The 18,192-nt window shown below is 37.6% G+C and overlaps 1 protein-coding gene and 1 long non-coding RNA gene across 3 annotated transcripts in view; both read left to right on the top strand.

Annotated features, from left to right (window-relative positions):
• LOC111870154 (bumetanide-sensitive sodium-(potassium)-chloride cotransporter) overlaps positions 1-11,428 on the top strand; it is a 133,703-nt gene extending 122,275 nt beyond the window's left edge. The window contains exons 15-20 of one of the 2 annotated variants that reach the window (XM_023862207.2): positions 527-728; positions 2,815-2,924; positions 7,132-7,246; positions 8,105-8,271; positions 9,285-9,393; positions 10,557-11,428. In XM_023862207.2, the coding sequence (XP_023717975.1) occupies positions 527-728; positions 2,815-2,924; positions 7,132-7,246; positions 8,105-8,271; positions 9,285-9,393; positions 10,557-10,692 (839 nt within the window). In that variant the 3' untranslated portion in view covers positions 10,693-11,428. Of the gene's footprint in view, positions 1-526; positions 729-2,814; positions 2,925-7,131; positions 7,247-8,104; positions 8,272-9,281; positions 9,394-10,556 lie in introns of both variants that reach the window. The other variant, XM_023862206.2, reaches the window with a different exon arrangement.
• Positions 11,429-14,213: 2,785 nt separating this feature from the next.
• Positions 14,214-18,192, top strand: part of LOC111870155 — an 8,179-nt gene continuing 4,200 nt past the window's right edge. Inside the window, exons 1-4 of the long non-coding RNA XR_002843803.2 lie at positions 14,214-14,616; positions 14,944-15,078; positions 16,032-16,184; positions 17,389-17,470. This is a non-coding gene — a long non-coding RNA (uncharacterized LOC111870155). The remainder of the gene's footprint in view (positions 14,617-14,943; positions 15,079-16,031; positions 16,185-17,388; positions 17,471-18,192) is intronic.

Below are 18,192 nucleotides of genomic sequence, written 5' to 3'. Positions count from 1 at the left end.
TTCAAACAGCTTGCATGTATCTTCACTGGCTTTGAAGATACTCACTTTCTTCCCCTGCTATGTTAATTTCAAGCACGATGTATGTTGTTTGTGTGGTATTTTGGTCAGGACCTTGGCAAATAGAAATCTGAAACAAGAAAGCCATGTATACAGAAATACTACAAAGAGAGTGTCACTGTAACCTACTGTCATAGGGTGCCATAGCAAGACTTAAATCTCCTTTATATGAGACAATGCTGTGCTAGAGTTGTAGTTAAAATTGTTAAAATTAGGATCATAACACTAGCATGAATAGATTATGATACAGCAAAAGCATGAGTTTAAAAATGATTTTTACTCGTAGAGTGTCCATTTTTTATATTGTTCCTGCAGCCTCTCCCCTTTAACCAAGATACACTATATTTTGAAGATGATAATCATGACCAGTGTTGCTGGTTGAGGAGTGTGTATTGCTTACTTGACTCGTATTATGTGTTATGTGTAGATACACAGATGTATTGCAAATGCTGGTCTGCATGTATTTCAGCGAGTAGTGCAAGCGATCTGTCTGCTCCTGCAACTCCAAACATAAACAGAGCCCGAGTAAATGAAAGTCCCATTGTGGATGTTGGTTCTACATCCATAACAATTGCTGATTCTGATCACCAAGAAAATAAGAGTAATGCTACCAGTGGTATAAACAGTCGGAAGGAAAAGAGGAAACGAGAATCTAAAGCGGACCTCTACCGGTAAGCTCTAAAATGAGGTTGATGTGTGCTGTGCTCTAGAGCCCAGCATCGTGGTACTTGTTACTGGAAGTAACAAAGCCCTCCGGAAGTAGGGCTTGACATATGAGGAGTTTTTTCTGATGTCATTGTTTGTACAGAATGTACCTCCAGACATGAACATCCTCCAGTTCTGTGTAAGTGTTCAACTGACATTAATATCCTGTGGTAAGTCTAAAATGGAATTTCTCAATCAAGTTTTTGCTTTGGTTACGTCCATGAATGAAATTTTGCCAGTTTAATTTCTAATTGATAATTTGATGGGGGTTTTCAAAAGTATGTAGTAGCCTTGAGTCATGGGATGTATAAAAGCAGTTCAGGTACTGGTGACTTAGGGGGCATATCTTATTTGTGTAAACTAATAATGCATAACTTGCAACCCATTGCTACTCTCTTATGGCTTCTTTAAAATCCCATTGTTATATTACACATATAAATACAGGATTCTTCTGTACTGAAGGAAGAATGTAATTTGGAAACATGTCTGTGTTTTGGAGTTCTGTAATATGAACCCAGGTTTTTCATTGACTTCCATGTTACATGCAGAAGAAATTGGAAAGAATATGCTGAAAGAAGAGCTCAGATAGGATTCCTCTCCCCACTACCCCCAAAATAATCCAAAATATGAACAAAAATAAAAAAGAAGAATCTGAAGGCCTCTGAATTGATAGAAGGTTTCTGCTTTTTGATGTCTGTAACAGGTATCATTATGCCGTTTCTGCTAGGGTCTGAAAGATGTTATCCAACAGTCCTGATGAAACACAATTCTGTTGACTCCAGCCTTCTTTTGTCCATATTTCTGAAATCTGAAGTGGCATTTTGATGAAAAGTGGTGAATTAATTTTCATATTGCATGAAAATGTGTACATCTGGATGCCTGAAGAATAATAATAAATGTTGACACAAAATTGGATTCATGAATCCTTATTCATGATTTACTATGATAAGATAATGTTGGTCTTATAAATTCATGCTCCTGTATGCCTATAAACTAATGATCGTTGGAAGACTTGACTTACAGTTTCTATTATTTTGACAGTGTTTGCAGTTTTTACGTTCAAATCCTTTTTTCCCTCATCAAATGCATTATGTCCCAAATAGTATAAAGTATTAATTTGTTACAGTGTCCTATCAGTTAAGCATGTCTTACTTTTAACTTGTCCCCCCCCCTTTCCAAATTTTTATCTTCACAGAAAATTCTGCAGCCATGTTATTCAAATTGTGTACTAAGTATTGTATGTTGTCTTGAGGTTTGTTGGGTTTGAAGTTCTTGCAGTGGCAACCATGAAGACAGTGGTCATCTGGTTAGTAAGATTGTGTAGTATGGAAAGAGCCTGATATTTGAGAGGAACATACCAACCACATCTTCAGGGTCAAAGAGTAAGCCAAACAAGAAACTAGCAGAGCTTACCACCAGCTTCTGGTGGTTTCTTGCGTGGCTTACTTCTTGAACCTGAAGATGGAAGCAATATATTTCTCCAAAATTTCAGAAATTTTGTTATGTTTTCATAATTGTACATTTACATTTTACCCATTTATATATTGGGTGATTGTTGCTCTATGAAAGGATTCTGTGGCAACTGAAATTTGAAATAAAATGAAATCATAACACTTACATTAGTCCACTTGACACAGAGTCTGTTATGTCAGAACCCATTTTCAAGGACTTTTATTAGTATCAAAATACTGTAATATCATGTAATGACATAAATTTATTATCAATGGCAGTTCCACTTTTGTTAATATTAGAATATAATAATTTCTTCTTCATTACTAAGGCATTGTACATGGCAGTAGACTCAGTTCTTGATGAAATAGCTCTGCTGAAATGGTTAGTCATGGGTGTGATGAAAGTGTTTCATAACTGTTGCCAACAACAGTTAGAATTTTCCTGGGTTATATATTGAATCTTCTACCTCCACAGGCCACACAATTAAGGCATTAATGGTCTTTGTAGTGTATACACTGGGATCATGTGTTCATAACCCTAGGACATTGATATTTGTATGTGTTTTTCATCATTACATTAATCTCTTCANCTCTTCTACAGGGGGCCAGGAGGAAGCACTCTTCCAAAAGATGTGCTGAATAACCTGACACAGTTTCAGAAGAAGCAAAAGAAAGGAACCATTGATGTCTGGTGGCTTTATGATGATGGAGGTAAGACCTATTTGAATAATAAACAGGTCCTTCTTATCATCTGACACATTGAGAATAATGCCGGTTTATTTATTTGTATAAAAACATGAAAGTATACAGCAAGAGTGGCAATAACAGAGAGTTGCCTGTTGCAATATCAGAGCACAGTTAAATGCATTCCATGAAGATTTATGGGCAGATGCAGACTGAGCTGTAAAACCCTATCATACTGCTTTTCAAGCTTTTGACCATAGAACATCCACAATGAAAATATTTTATTTACATTTGTACTCCAACTTACAAACTGCATCTTGAATTATGTCCATAATCTGAATCTGCAGAGTTGAGTGAATTTTCTCTGTAAGAAATAATATTAATTCATATATTCCTTAATCACTTAACAAAAAGTAACTTCTCATATAGAGTGGCCTCCGTAGTCTAGGGGTAACGTTCCCACCTCATGACTCAAGTTACGCGGGTTCAAACCCGGCGGAGGTCATGGAATTTTTAAGGGCAGAAAAATTCAGGGAACAAGTCCTCTGGGAGGGACTTTAAGCCGTGGGTCCCGTGTCGTAGATTTACGGCACGTAAAAGATCCTCATGTCTCTAGGAGACCTCTGAGCAAAATTAGGCAAAGAAGTTTCCCGCCCAAGTAGTTTCCAATGCCTCCGGTAGATGGGGAAGTTATCGGGCACCAATGCCAGTAGAGGGCCAACCTCGCTGGCAGAAAGGGGAAAGTAATGGGGTACCACTGCCAGTAGAGGGCCGACCTCGCTGGCAGAAAGGGGAGATAGTGGGCACCAGTATCAGTAGGGTATGGCGACAGTAGAAATTAAAGGGGGACGTACAATAGACTATTAGTCGCGGTGCATGGGGAAACCCACCCCTTCTATACTGAATAACTGAGCTTCTCATATAAGGGGACCAAAAAAAGGCTCGTATAGAATGTACATTAAATACATTTGCTGGTTTATGGGACAATTTTTGATGCAACTACTTTTGCATTACTCTTTTGGAAAATGGGTTAGGAATTCCTTAAATCTACAGAGCTCATAGACGACTTTTCAGAATATTTTGCTGATTTCTGGGAAGTTAGTCCTGGAGAATTTGTGTTACTGTACTTTCATGAGGAAATTGTTTAATATTTTGTTCATGAAGTATTTATGTATTTATGTATGAAATATGTATGAAGACTTCTTAAAACTGTACAGCATTTATGTTATTTTCTTTTAACCTTTAACGTCCAAAGTGCCCCGAACAGGCCAGTGATGAGTATGGTTGTTGTGGCCACAGTACCCCGTTTTGGCCAGTCAGGCATTTAAACTCCGCTAGTGGAAGCTCGTGCACACGCTGCTAGTAGAAGTGCATGTACAGTCCTAAATATTTATTTTTAAATGCAGTAATTACCAGACAGATTTGAGTAAAACCCTAATAGAAGAATTAAAATTATACCTAAGTGAATAACAGCAAAAAAGAGTATACGTATGAGATATGCCCAAACTCATCCACGAGCCAGTAATTTTATTGCAGATTCTGCAGATTAATGTGTTAAAAATATATAGTAAAATTCGATGTACATACCTTTTTTGTTGTTATCTGCTTGATGTATATATAGGCTGAAATGAAACTACAGTATTCGATTTCACTATGAACGCACAGGAAACAGATTGCACTTTGTATCTCAGCCACAATGCAACTGTCTGTTCACGACCCTAGAAAGGGCAATAATCTCTTGCAGCTATAACAGAAGGTCTTAGCACTGAAGAAGGGACCCCTCTAGCTTTCTCCTGAATAGCCATTCTTTCAGTCTTCTGTCCTTTAGTCAAAAGATTTGAAAATCTGAAGATTGTCAGCAGTACTAGCAGAAGACCAAATGATTTTATTGCTTCCATCTGTTTTATGACACCAGGGACTGCTAAAATTTGTCAAGTGTTACAAACAGAAATGAATTTATAATGTAGAACAAGTCTGTGAAGTACTGGGAAACCATTTTTGAAGTATGCATCAAAATTAAAAGAAAAAAATTGAAAATAGAGTATAACTCTTTGTATAAAATTTTGCAAATTTTCCGTTACAATATGCGACACTGTGTTCTTTGCTGATACAAACAAAGTTAATTCCATCCATTTATCATAAAAATTGAGTTAGATACAGCATTTTTAAACACAGTGCTTAAAATTGTTTAAGCACCCTAGCAGGAACGGACATTTAAATGCAGAGTAGCAACGGACATTTAAACCCACACCAGCAGGTGGCATTTAAATAAACTCCGGCCAGGTCAAGCTTACCACCATTTCAGAAGTCTGGCGTTTAAAGGTTAATGCATTTAAAGCCATTTCAGTTTTTCTTAATAACCCACCAAGAACTTATACAGTCAAAATATTTTTGGGAGAGTTTGAATTGTAATCATTCTGATCATTAACATCCTGTTCTTTGACTTCCTCTACATTTCTTTCATCCCATTTGCACTTCAGTTGAATGTAAGTTTACAAACTTTGCATTCACATGAAATTTGCTCCTTTTCACACTTTTGTAACTTCCTGTTTGATATCATTTTGGGTTTGTTCAGAATCTCACAAGTCAGAAACAAGTTCTGAGCAGTCTTCTCTAACTAGAATTCACCATTTGCCTGATTTCCTTTCTTCTTAAATTGACATATACATGTATTAAAAATTGCATCCCCCAAGACTTGAAAGTAGGCATTATGTGTCTGAAGCATCACACATTTGAGAGCACTGTGCTTCATAGCAGCATGTTGCTGAACACAGGTTTCATTTTTATTTTTTAATGCTGTAAAGGGGAAGAGTCTGCGGCTGGTGACTCTTGAAGCTAAAGAAATATATTACACATTACTCTTCTGTTCCATCTTCCTAGTGACCTCAGAAAATCTTAATTAATTCTGAATGTGGCACACTAATGAAGTCCATGATAGAAGCACTTGAAGCAGTGGAATGCCTTCTAAATGCTTCTTGATTTTAGCAGTCAGTCTTTATCATCCCAGCCTAATTGTTTTAATGTTATGTTCCCTCTGTTAAGTTTTTATAAGTTGTTCTAATTCATTTTCCACTGGAGATACATAAAGTGGTTGTAGTTGTTCATGTAGTCAAGGAATTGTGTCATAACCTTTCCATCATCACAGCAGCACACCTCTGTACATGTTGTGAGCCATTGTGCCACACTTCACAACTTAATGATCTATGACTAAAATATCCACTACAATATTATTGTTGCATCTGTATAGGATTCCCATATGTTTTACATCCAAAATTGTTTATGCACTCTGTGTACCTACATGCACACTACATTTTTCATGAATCATATTCTTGTCAATTTAGTCATGCTAACAGTCCAGTGTCAAGAGTACAAATTTGGAGGCTCCATGCGATGTACTTCCTCTTGTCCTCCATTGTGTCCACCTCTTGGACTGAGCAGTATGCACTAGACTTGTATTTGAGATGCACTCAGTTCCAGTCTCAGCCAGGACACTGACTACCCTGATTAGTCATGACTGGATCTTCAAAATCCTTTCCAATTCATTTTTCACCAATCATCATATGGTCTAAGTGCTGAGAGCATCATAAAGTAAACCACAAAAAATTCACCTTTAAAAGTAAAAGAGTAAGTTCATACCCAAGCCCATGCCATAGCTCAAGTGGTTAGTTGCTGGCTTCCCACTGCAGTGGCCCAGGTTTGATCCTGGGTCTGGTCAAGTGGGATTTGTGGTGTAAAAAGTGGCGGTGGGTCAGGTTTTCTCCGAGTACTTCGGTTTCCCTTGCCCATCTTCATTCCCCCAATTGCTCCACAATCATCCTCACCTATCATCTGGGGCTGGTACAATAGGCCAGAAGTGGCCGCAGTACAAGGGACTTAGTCCCACCCCACTAGCAATAATAAAAATGTTCATACCCATATGTTGCAACAGATAAATTCATATGTTACATATTTTAATGTTTAGGTTTTCAGATGGGAGTAACAGAAAGTAGATTTATTACACAACTTTGCATATAATTTTTGTCCCAAATTAATGTTGTTCCTTTCATCATGAAATGATTCTTTTATAACTAAGTGGGCACTGGGTATAATAGGGCATTTGAGCCCATAACCTGCTGTCTGAGTGTGACCCTATATACAGGATTTAATATTTTTATTAGCTGATGAAGCATTCTTCAGTATGTTTGTGTAGTTCTACAAATTAAGTGGAACATTTCTGTAAAATGAAATGTTTCAGGACTGACACTCCTTTTGCCATACATCATCTCCACCAGGCGGAACTGGTCAGCTTGCAAGTTGCGTGTTTTTGCACTTGCTAACAAGAAAGATGAACTAGAATTTGAACAGCGCAAGTACGTATCTGAATCAGATTACTTATTCATTTATATAGATATGACCAGATAAAATGGTCGAAACATGTTGTGATTTTAATAAAACAAACTGAATGTTATAAAGTCTGAGAGTTGTGTTTGATGGAACATGATAATTAATTAGTTTGCTCACACAACAGGATGCATTCCATAAAAATAGTGAAGGAAGTTGGAGTGCCAGTCAAGTACACACAAAATATATAAGAATTATTAATCCCTCTTTCATATGCACATGCGCATATTCATGAATGTCATCATGGCCATATTCAGATATTCTGAATATATCTATCTGTATACTACATAACATTCATATTGCAATCTTATGGGTTAAGGCACTGTTTAATCTTAGGTTGTTATTAAGGTTTTATTCTGTCCTGTAGATGGAGGCAGCAGGCCTGTCTTGCAGTGTAACTCTTATTTTNATTTGTGTGGTCTCCTAGAATAGATGTTCAGAATAATATACAGTCCCTAATGCATACATGGCCTGGCATTCTGTAGACAGTCTTGATAGTCAGCATATATAATTAGGTTTACATTTGAAGGGTTAATAAATATCCATTAAAGGCATTGTGGTTTATATGTGAAATTTCTTCCTACCATATAGTTTTATTCCATGCAAAATATGTTGTTGTTCTGAAGGAGAATTACAGAAAGTCTGAAGTTTATTTTATTTCAAATTTCAGTAAACTTTATGTATTTTTGTGTTAACAGTGAAGTGGAATCTAATATATTTTGTTATTTTATTAGATTTTAATTGATAATTATTGTGTTTTATTCTTTCTAAATGACTAATGAGTGTAATCCTGCGGGAAAATCTAAAACCTGTTTGTGATTTTGCAGCATGGCAAGTTTATTGGCCAAATTCCGCATTGACTATTCAGACCTGAAGGTGATACCAGATATCACAAAGAAGCCACGTGATTCTACAGTGTCATTCTTTGAGAGCCTAATTTCTGAGTTCAAACAAACAGAAGGAAGTACTGATGGTGGACCATCTCATGATCCAAGTAAGAAATGTTTAATGTTATGACGTGATGGAGTGACTACAGACGGGGTTCAGACTGGTAATTGAATTTACTGAACACTTGCAGAATGTGACTACAAATAACTACAACAGCCTCACTGAGATACACACTCCAAAAATCACTTCAGCTTGCCACTGTCAACACTGACATTCATTTCATTTCCCAGTACATGATCACAAAGGTACATCTGACTCATGCACAACCATGTGCCATGACCTGTGTCTGGTGTTAGAAATGAGACACAATCATAGATTGAGACCGACAAAACTACCTCCAACCTGGCATGTTTGTTTTCATATTTCACCAGAAATTGCTTTCTTGAGGAGAAAAAATTTTTTTTTGTTTGCATAATTGTCCCATTTTTATGTGATCTAGTTATATCATTGTTCAGAAATTACCTAGGTCATTCCTATATGTTTTTCTTCATTTCTCCTTCACTTAAAGGTTTGTTATATTTTGCTCCCACCATTATAATTAGTTAGATTGTCATCATCATCATCATCATCATCATCATCATCAATAGGAGCAAGGAATGTCATATAATGGGAGACAGGGCTGGAATACACGGTGCCAGAATGGACCTGGTGGTGTCTTCATTATATTTAGGCCTGCATATGTCAAATATTTCCATGTCAAATAAATGGGCTGTTGCAGAAGTCTGTGAGAATACATAAAACAACTATTGGAAAAGGGAATATTGCACATTACATATATATACTCCATTGCAAGCAAGAACTGTGTTGCACAGCAGGATATTTATATTTACAGAGACTATAATGCGAACAAGAACTATGGCAGTAAGTAATTACATTTACTTAGACCCTTGTTCAAGCAAGAGGTATGCAGTAAAAGAAGGTACTAAACTTTTATGTGGGCTCTTATCTATGTATAAAGCACTGCCATACAAAAAATATGAGCCCCAAAATTCTGCTGTATGCCATTTCTCTAGTTTTGAATGAACTGTTGAAATAGTTATTGTTTCTGTTTTTCAGCAGTGGCCATTACAGAAGCTGAATTGCTGGCTATGAATGATAAAACAAATCGGCACTTGCGGTTGAGAGAGCTTGTCATGGAAAATTCCCTTGAAGCAAATCTGGTTGTCATGTAAGTACATCATATACAAGCAGCAAAATGTGCTCACACTCTTTCTCCCAAATGTTGTGTCATGGAGAAGGTTGGTAAATTCAACCATCAGGAAATCATTACTCATTTCCATTTTTAAAATGAGGGTAACTAAAAACCCATACATCAGCTGTATTAACTATCCTATTTCACCCAGATGATGCATCATAGAAAGAATGATTAATATGAGAAACCTTCCTCTTGGTTGGCTGTTTTTGGAAAAGTCAGTCTTTCTTCTGTTTCACTGAATAGGCACAGGATGGCCAAAAGACCTGTATGATATACATTAATGTTATGAATAATTTTAATTTGTGCCATTTTGAAAAGTTTTCTTTTATATGGATCACAGTCATATGTGAAATTCTTGAAGAAGTTTCTGTGAAGAATCTAGTAAGGAAAAACTATGGTTTGATGTATATTAATTGTATTTTTCTTGACATAACTTAGTTGTGTGTTCAAGTAGTTATAAACAGTATACTAAGTAACGAGCTTCACGGAGCCAAGCCCTTCTTGAGAAGCTGCCAGTTGCACAGCTACTCAAGAATTTCCCAACATTGTATGGAATCTGAAGGTTCTTTAACATATTTGCAAGAGCCCTCTACTGGTCCCTCTTCTGAGCCAGATTCAGTTCATACCCCCTTATCCTATCTCTCTAAGATCCGTCTTCATAGTATCCTCCCACCTACATCTAGGTCTTCCTAGTGGACCATTCTAGATGTAACACTTATATTGAGAAGGTGCTGAATTTGAGTCGTGGCCAGGACATCACCTATCATCACTGAGGTTTTTCATGGGTATCCTCAATCCCTCCAGGCAAATGCCAGGTTAATATCTCAGGCCATTACCTCTTTCTTCTAAATCTTTTTCAATACATCATCATTCATGTATCATCCTATCAACCAATACTGTATACTCTCCATACTGGAAGTGTTGTTCAGTAACATATAAAAGAAAATAGATCTTTAGAGTAGAAAGTCATTACACAGGTCCAAGTGTGCCTTGTGTTAATCACTTTGTACTTATTCCAACAGTATTTGAAATACTTTTCCATGTGATAAGTGTTATGTTCTGTTCACACACCGTGCAAGTGAACAGAACGTCCTGTGATGTACTTTCTATGTTATATTCACTAATATGTGTTGCAGGACATTGCCTATGCCAAGGAAGAATGTGGTGTCAGCAACACTGTATATGGCATGGTTAGAAACACTGACAAGAGACATGCCACCATTCCTTCTGGTTCGGGGTAACCAGACATCTGTGCTCACATTCTATTCATGAACTTTTATCCTGTAAACAGTGCTTTAAAACTAGCCTTTCCATGGTGTCAGTTATTAAGCAGGGATTCTGCAGTAAAGTTCAACCTTGTAAGACTAGAAATACTCACAGTTTTGGAGACTATTATGACACATGAAGACATGTGTCATAATGGAGGAACATTTATTGTAGCTATCCTTTATGCTTCGGTGAATGGATGAACCACTTAAGTTATTCAGTTTGTTTGGATTGTAGATATAAATATATATAAAACTGCTCAATCAGTGCTGTCTAGCAGAGCTAGCTCTGTGAGTCTTTCTTGCCTGTGAAAGGAAAGCATATGAGTTTTGCTTTTATTCCCACCATATTTGTTTAGTTTATATTCATTCCTTTTCTGCATTCTTTCTGTAAATCTCTCATTGAAATCACAGGGTGTCAGTAGTGTCAACGTTCAATTACATGTTCTGCTACTGAATTAGACTAACAAACAGCCCACTGCATAGTCACCACTAGCAGTATATAAAATTGATAGGAATTGTAATTTATTGCAACTGCTTAGATAATACTTTGTTTTGAGATTTGGTTTACTGGCTAGACACATAGCTAGAAAAGAACTCCAGTAGTTGGTTAATGACTGCTGTTAGAAAATAGCTAAACTTCTTAATGTATTATGGATGGCTGAAACTTATGGGACCTTAACAGAGAGACTGATGAATGTATACAAGACAATAAAATTTTTATATTATCCCCACTGGGTTAACTTCGGTGTTTTTTGAAACATGTATTTTGCTCAAGTAGTTTCTTTATTGCAGCTTTCCCTCCAGCACAGTTTTCTGACCAGATTTTATACATACTGTCTTCCTACTGTTACAAAAAGGAAGAAACTTGATCTTTTTATGTACCATGTACTAATCCTCTCCATTTTTCACCTCTTCCCTCCTAAATTTCAGATATTTCCTTAAAGTCATAAACTGCAGAGAGGAATCTGTATTTTTGAATGTTGTTTTAGTTTGTATTCATTAAGAATGCCGTTGTGTCAAGAGTTGTTAAGCTCAGCTTGACACTAGTTCAAAACTCCTACTCTCTGTCCTCCTCTGTCTGTGAGTGAAAGTTGTACTATAACAAATTCCAAAGCGGTTTCATCTTGCCAGACCCTGAAAGTACAAAGAGAGCCCATAAGTATATTTCATTTTTATTGTGAATATCTGAGGGCATGCGAAATGTATATGATACAGTGCGTATTTAGCCTGTTGGTGCCATAATCATGGAACTGAGACATTCAGCAATCTATGGTTACCAGTGCATGTATTTTTTGTATGATGCTTGGATCACTTGCTACAGCTGGATGTCTGAATAGTTATCAAATGTGGAAAATGCATTTATATTTACTGATGAAGGAGGAGGGGGTAGTGAATAAAAGAAATTAGGACAACAGCTCAATGAAATGTCATTGATCACTCTTTTTCATAATTACTGAATATTATAAATGAAGTACATGTAATGAATAGATTTACAGATATTCTTAATCTACAGTATCCCCTCCTCCTTTCTTTCTCAGCAGGCTGGTTTTTCCCCAGGGATGCCTTCTAGTCCCTGGAGAAAATTTAACAGTTGGGGCTATACCCTCCATTGTTCCTTTTTTCCTGTCTTCCATGATCTTAGTCTTGGAGGAGGTAAATGTAGCAGTCCCTCCCTCAACAGCAGATCCTTGGGATGCCAGACTCACTTGGGACCTGCTTCAGGATCATTCAGAAACTTAACAGTCCCCTGAGTAAGTCCTGTTAATATCTTATACTTCGTCTCCTTGATGATTTTGAAGAAAACTCTATCTGTAAGAAGGGTAAGGTGGAAGTGTTTCAGAAATATTCAGAATTCCATACAAGACACAAGCATAATCGTCATGGACCAGTTGCAGATGTTACAATCTACCTACCAAAAGGGAGTATAGCATGCTGGAACAAAACTTTATACCCATCTTGCACCAAAAATTGAATGTTTATCACTTAACAGTAAATAATTCAAAATATCACTGTAGAGAATTCTTTTGATTTGGAACTTCTACTTTGAAGGTTAATTTTTATTTTGAGCAAGTGCAGCTTCACCTCTCAATGGTCAGCTCACCACATAGTCAATATGTTTCAGCCACATGGTGATTAACTAGTGCAGGAAGATGCTAAAATTTTAGTAAATGTTTGACTGTAAACATTTTTCTGATGGCAACAGATTTCTGTACCTATATTTGCTTATATGGACTGTATCTGATTGTGCTGTTGCTTGTACTGCTAAGAAATGTTAGGCCAACTGAAGTCATATGTCTGCAGTGCATGAACTTGCTACTTCTGAACATACAGCATAGTTGCTATACAGTTATTTATAGTGTGGCTGTGTATGTGTATGAACCTGTTGCATTTTCACATACCCTTCTGTCCAGAGCTGATGAGATACAGATGTATGTCTCTATTTGTGCACCTCACTGGCAACGATTTTAAAACTGGGACTCAGCTCATTATCAGTTCAATTTAAACCTGACTCGCTGTGCTAGGAGTTGTGTTTTCATGGGCCAAGGCAAATACTCTCACAGCAGCCTGTGTTCACTAGCTTTAGCTTCTGAATTAATCATGGAGAGTGCAGAACATTACAGGGATATATGAAAATCACTAGAATTTGAGAGAAGTTTCTTCTGGTGGTAAAATCACAGAAATAGGGGATATTATTTAATAGTCGTGGAGGCTCATAATAGTACAGGCTTTCATCATAAGTTTATTAAATTTGAAATTACTTTGTGAGACCGTGGTATTCCAACCTAACGTCAGCGATTGAGGTTAGCGCTTTCTAATCTTGGCAATAAGGTTGTGTCGTTAGCAATACCCCACGACGGACATACGCAAAAACCCAGTGATTCCGACGAATAGTACATAATTTTAAGGCAACTAAGCTAACGACACCGGAACTAATGCCATGAAATGTAAGACTTGTGTAGATGGAACCCAATACGACTTCATCGGCATTGAGTAGGTCACTTTTGTTTACATATGATTTTTAAAGGGTTCTGCCAATGGTGTATAACATTCAGAATTACTGGGCTTTTGGAAGTTTTCCATCGTCCGGAAATCTAGAAACTAGAAAACGTTTCGGAAACTGGAGCTATGTCCAACCTCGGGTGAAAGGGGAAAACACCTACTCAGCTGGGTCCCATAAGAACGTTGTTTTCTATTTTTTAGAATACCGGACGATGGAGAAAGTAAACAAATCCAATAATTATTAATGATTTTTTCAAAAAAAAAAAAAAAGCAAAATTATTTAGTGGATTTAAGGTCTTTCATTCTGGTCCGTCACACTAACCAATTAACAATCAAATTCCTTCCGTCAAATGTGAAAAAGTGTCACATTTGACGGAAGGAATTTGATTGTTATTTAGTGGACATTAGCAGCACGGATATGTAATACTTAGTAATCCGTGATATTAGTATTCTGTGGCGGTAGCCATTTTGAAAAGGTGTAGGGAGCGCCCTCAGTCGTGTAGCCTGTCGCTATACCGACTGAGCTATCAATCCAGTTGAAGCTGTACTATTATTGCATTATCTTTGATCAAAGTTAAAAATTAATTCAGTTTTTATTCTTGTAGTTTAATGGCACTCAGCATTCGAGAGCTGTGTGATGTTGAGTATAAATTATTTTATAAGATGAATAATTTTAGTGTTTCATTACGGGCTGCATAAGAAATTCCCGAAAGATCGATCACCATCGATCCAACGATCATCAATCTGATTGATATCCTAAATGGCAGTTCGATCAGTTAATGGTGATGACACTCAAGTTTTCATCAATGATAATCGTGAAACAAGTGAGAGAACGAGTGCTTGTTGTCATAAATTTAAAATAGAACTCAGATGAGCACAAAAAATTATTGAACTGCTACAAGAAGAGATAAACACTACCATTCGTACCGTAAGTACAGACTCATGTTACTTCCACAGTTCGAACTAAAAAAAAACGGGAAATGGGTTCTTGTGTTCATGAATCTCCCGCTGGAACATCTGGCTACCCTGACTTACGTTTTTTCATGGGTTGTCACAGTACCACCAGGCAAATGTTGATTGAACTTAGTGTCCCTAATCAGGTGACAAGCACCAAGACTTTTGAATACATTATTTACTAATCATCAGCCGTTTGATACTATATAGTTTCCGCTACGAAGTGTGTTGTGAAATCGTGAAAGGAAATGTGGTGCAGGAGCAGTTTTGAATGTTATTAATAATCGGACACAACTTTCAGCGCCAGAAGAGATACTGTCCAACATCAAGATTGAGCCCGATGACAGCAAACGGGACCTACAGATAGCTCTCAAGAAAGCACGGAGACTGAAGCTGCAGGAGGCTGCTTACAGAATCAAAAAACAGTGTAGAAAAGGTACATAACATTGGCATATTTCGTTTTTAATCCTCCCCACAAATGTTTGGCTGTAGTAGGGATCATTTCCCTTGTTCAGTCAAGGCCAACTTCCCTTACCTGCCTCTCTGCTTTTTTTCCCTGAGACAAGAGAGGAGCAGCTCTATGTATAGGTGGTGGAAGGTGATGAAATTTATCCCTAGCTACAGAATCCTGTGCCATGTTTAGTTCCTACACAGTGTCTCCATGTGTTCCAGTTATAAAATGTTGCACAGAACTTTGTAGTAAAGTTCATTATGATGTTTCCTCCTTGGTTACTGTACAAAACCATTGTACCCTAGAGAAACTATATTGTACTTTAACCTGAGGGCTTTTAAATTGTTTCTCTCACAATTTGTTGTCATGGGCCTTAAACCAGTAAATCATATCTTCACATTTAAGCAATACCATCATCCTTTCTTACTGTGCTACAAACTGAAAGGTAATGGGTTTGATTCCTAGTTAGGTAATTGGATTTTTAGATTGACTGAATCCTTCCAGTCACACTATGATCCTGGGGTCAAGTCAGCCTCTAACAGAAATGAGTACCAGGAATATTCTTGGGGCTAAAGGGTGGCCGGCATGTAAGGCTGACAGCCTCACTGCAATCTGTGAGCTTATTGTCGAGAAAGTATGAGAGTCTTGATGTCTCGCACCCCTATGGGCCTCCATGGCCTGTTACAGGGAGAGCTTTCCTTTTTTTTTATACTATCATCCTTTCTTATATTTTGATTATTGAGACCTGTTATGGCCTCCTGTCAAATAGGCACCAGGGTCTGTTTCCCTGGGTGTGGGAGTGGCATGGAGCTGGCCACTCACCTCCATCCATAGCATAACTAATTAAGCATAGGGACAGCTTTGCATTTATGGATACTACAAAACAGAATGCTGTATAGCTACATAATTTGACTGTTTGTGATTTGTGATGTTTGTAGGTGGCAGAGTCAGTACTGGGGAGAAACTCAGAAGGGAACACGGAAGGTGGTTCCATTGTGGTGAACGCTACAGCAGAATTCTGCCGTACGTTGGGTGACATCCCCATTTATGGTCTGGCTGGCAACAGGGTTGAGGATGCTCAGGAACTGCTTGTGAGTGCAATATAACCATCCGCAGATAGGTGTACACTTGGCAAGGCACTTTGATTTAGCATGTGTGAAGACTAGATGCAGTCTATTGCTCATCTACAGTTATTTACTGCATCTGCAATGGAACTAGAATATATTTTAATTACAGTTGAATTCCATGATAATTGATATATAAATTACTGAACTGGAAACATCCAGCAGAAATCCTAGAAATGAAAGCACTCGTTGTACAATAAGAATGTGATAGTTGAGATGGTAGAACCTTTTTCTTCTTCTTGACAAGTGGTACCTTCTGGAATAAAATGCCATATAATGTGATAAGGTCCATAAGCATTTTGAAGGAATGTCAGTGAACTTACAGGATGTTACTTCCCAGAAGATGGTGCCTTTCTTAATCTCCTCTACAAGAATCTCAAATCCAGTCTTTTTTCCCCATCTTTTATTTCTTTTTTCTCCCTGTGACATGTGCATGATGCAAGGGTAGAAGAGACGCCACTAGGAATTATATGTGAAATTGAAATAGGAGTGAATAAATAGCTTAGAACATGACTAAATAAGAAACCAGTAGTTCCTATAATTTTATTCATTGCAAAGTGAATTGAATGTTAATCATCACAGTATTCTCACTGCAAACTCAGAGTCAGTTTGTCAGGTGTACATTGCTTGGCAGAATCAGAGTATGTTTCTAATAGATCTGTAACTTTAAAGCATACTATGATATTAAAAAGATATTTTGGCAAAGAAGTTTCAAGATGATCAGTATAGTCAGAAGAATTCTGTCTTCTGGGGTATCATCCAAATTTCCGGGGGAACATGTCACCTGAATCTTCAGGATCAAAGAATAAATGAAACAAAAAGCCAGCATGAAGCAGGTAGGAAGCTTGGCTTTGTTACCTGCCAGCGCTGGTTTCTTGCTTGATTTACTCTTCAACCCTGAAGATGAAGGCGACATGTTTCTGCAAAATGTCTGATGACTTTCGACAGACTACACGGCATTACCTCCCAGATGACAAGTCTTCAAAACCACTGCTGTCAGAAGCTCAAATCCTACACAGTGTAGTCAGTACTTTACAGTGCAGTAATTTTTTATACAGTGGTTCGTGGGTAAGCAGTTCAGATTTCAGTCTGTCTCAAGGTAATTTTGAATTTGTAATTTTTGGGCTGCGCATTTGCGTTTTGCTAATCTCATACAAAATTTACATTACAGGACTTTGAGAGGGAAATGATTGAAGAGAAGAAACATCAGGAAGAAGAAGGCAAACGTGGAGCTTGGAATGAAGTTGAGATTGGTGAGTCATTAGCAGATGTTTTATGTGCAACAGAGGCCTATTGAAGTTAAGAGCTATTGACACTTTAATACTTACTCATGGAGCTGAGCCCTTCTGGAGGAGCCGCCAGTTCTGCAGCTACTCAAGAAATTCCCAGCATTTTATGGAACCCGAAGGTTCATTACTGTGTTCACAAGAGCCCTCCACTGGTCCCTATCCTGAGCCAGATCTATCCAATCCATACCATCCCATCCTATCTCTAAGATCCATTCTAATATTGTCCATCCACCTATGCCTTGGTCTTCCCTGTGGTATCTTTCCTTCTGGCTTTCCCACCAATATCCTATACGCATTCCGCATCTCCCCCATTCATGCTACATGACCTGCCCACCTCATCCTTCTTGACTTGATCATTCTAATTATACTTGGAGAAGAGTACAAGTTATGAAGCTCCTCTTTATGCAGTTTTCTCCAACCTCCTGTCACATCGTCTCTCTTTGGTCCAAATATTCTCCTCAACACCCTATTGTCAAACACCCCCAGCTTATGTTCCTCCCTTAATGCCAGAGACTAAGTTTCACACCCATACAGAACCACAGGCAAAATTATAGTTTTGTATATTCTAATTTTTATGTTTTTGGACAACAGACGAGAAGACAACAGGTTCTGGACTGAATGGTAGCAAGCATTACCCAAGTTCAATCGCCTCTTAATTTCCTCCTGAATCAGGTTTCGATCTGTTA

This window comes from Cryptotermes secundus, unplaced genomic scaffold (genome assembly GCF_002891405.2).
Source record: "Cryptotermes secundus unplaced genomic scaffold, Csec_1.0 scaffold634, whole genome shotgun sequence".
NCBI lineage: Eukaryota > Metazoa > Arthropoda > Insecta > Blattodea > Kalotermitidae > Cryptotermes > Cryptotermes secundus.
Note: the sequence above shows the minus strand (reverse complement) of the source record. Positions and strands in the feature narration are given on the sequence as shown.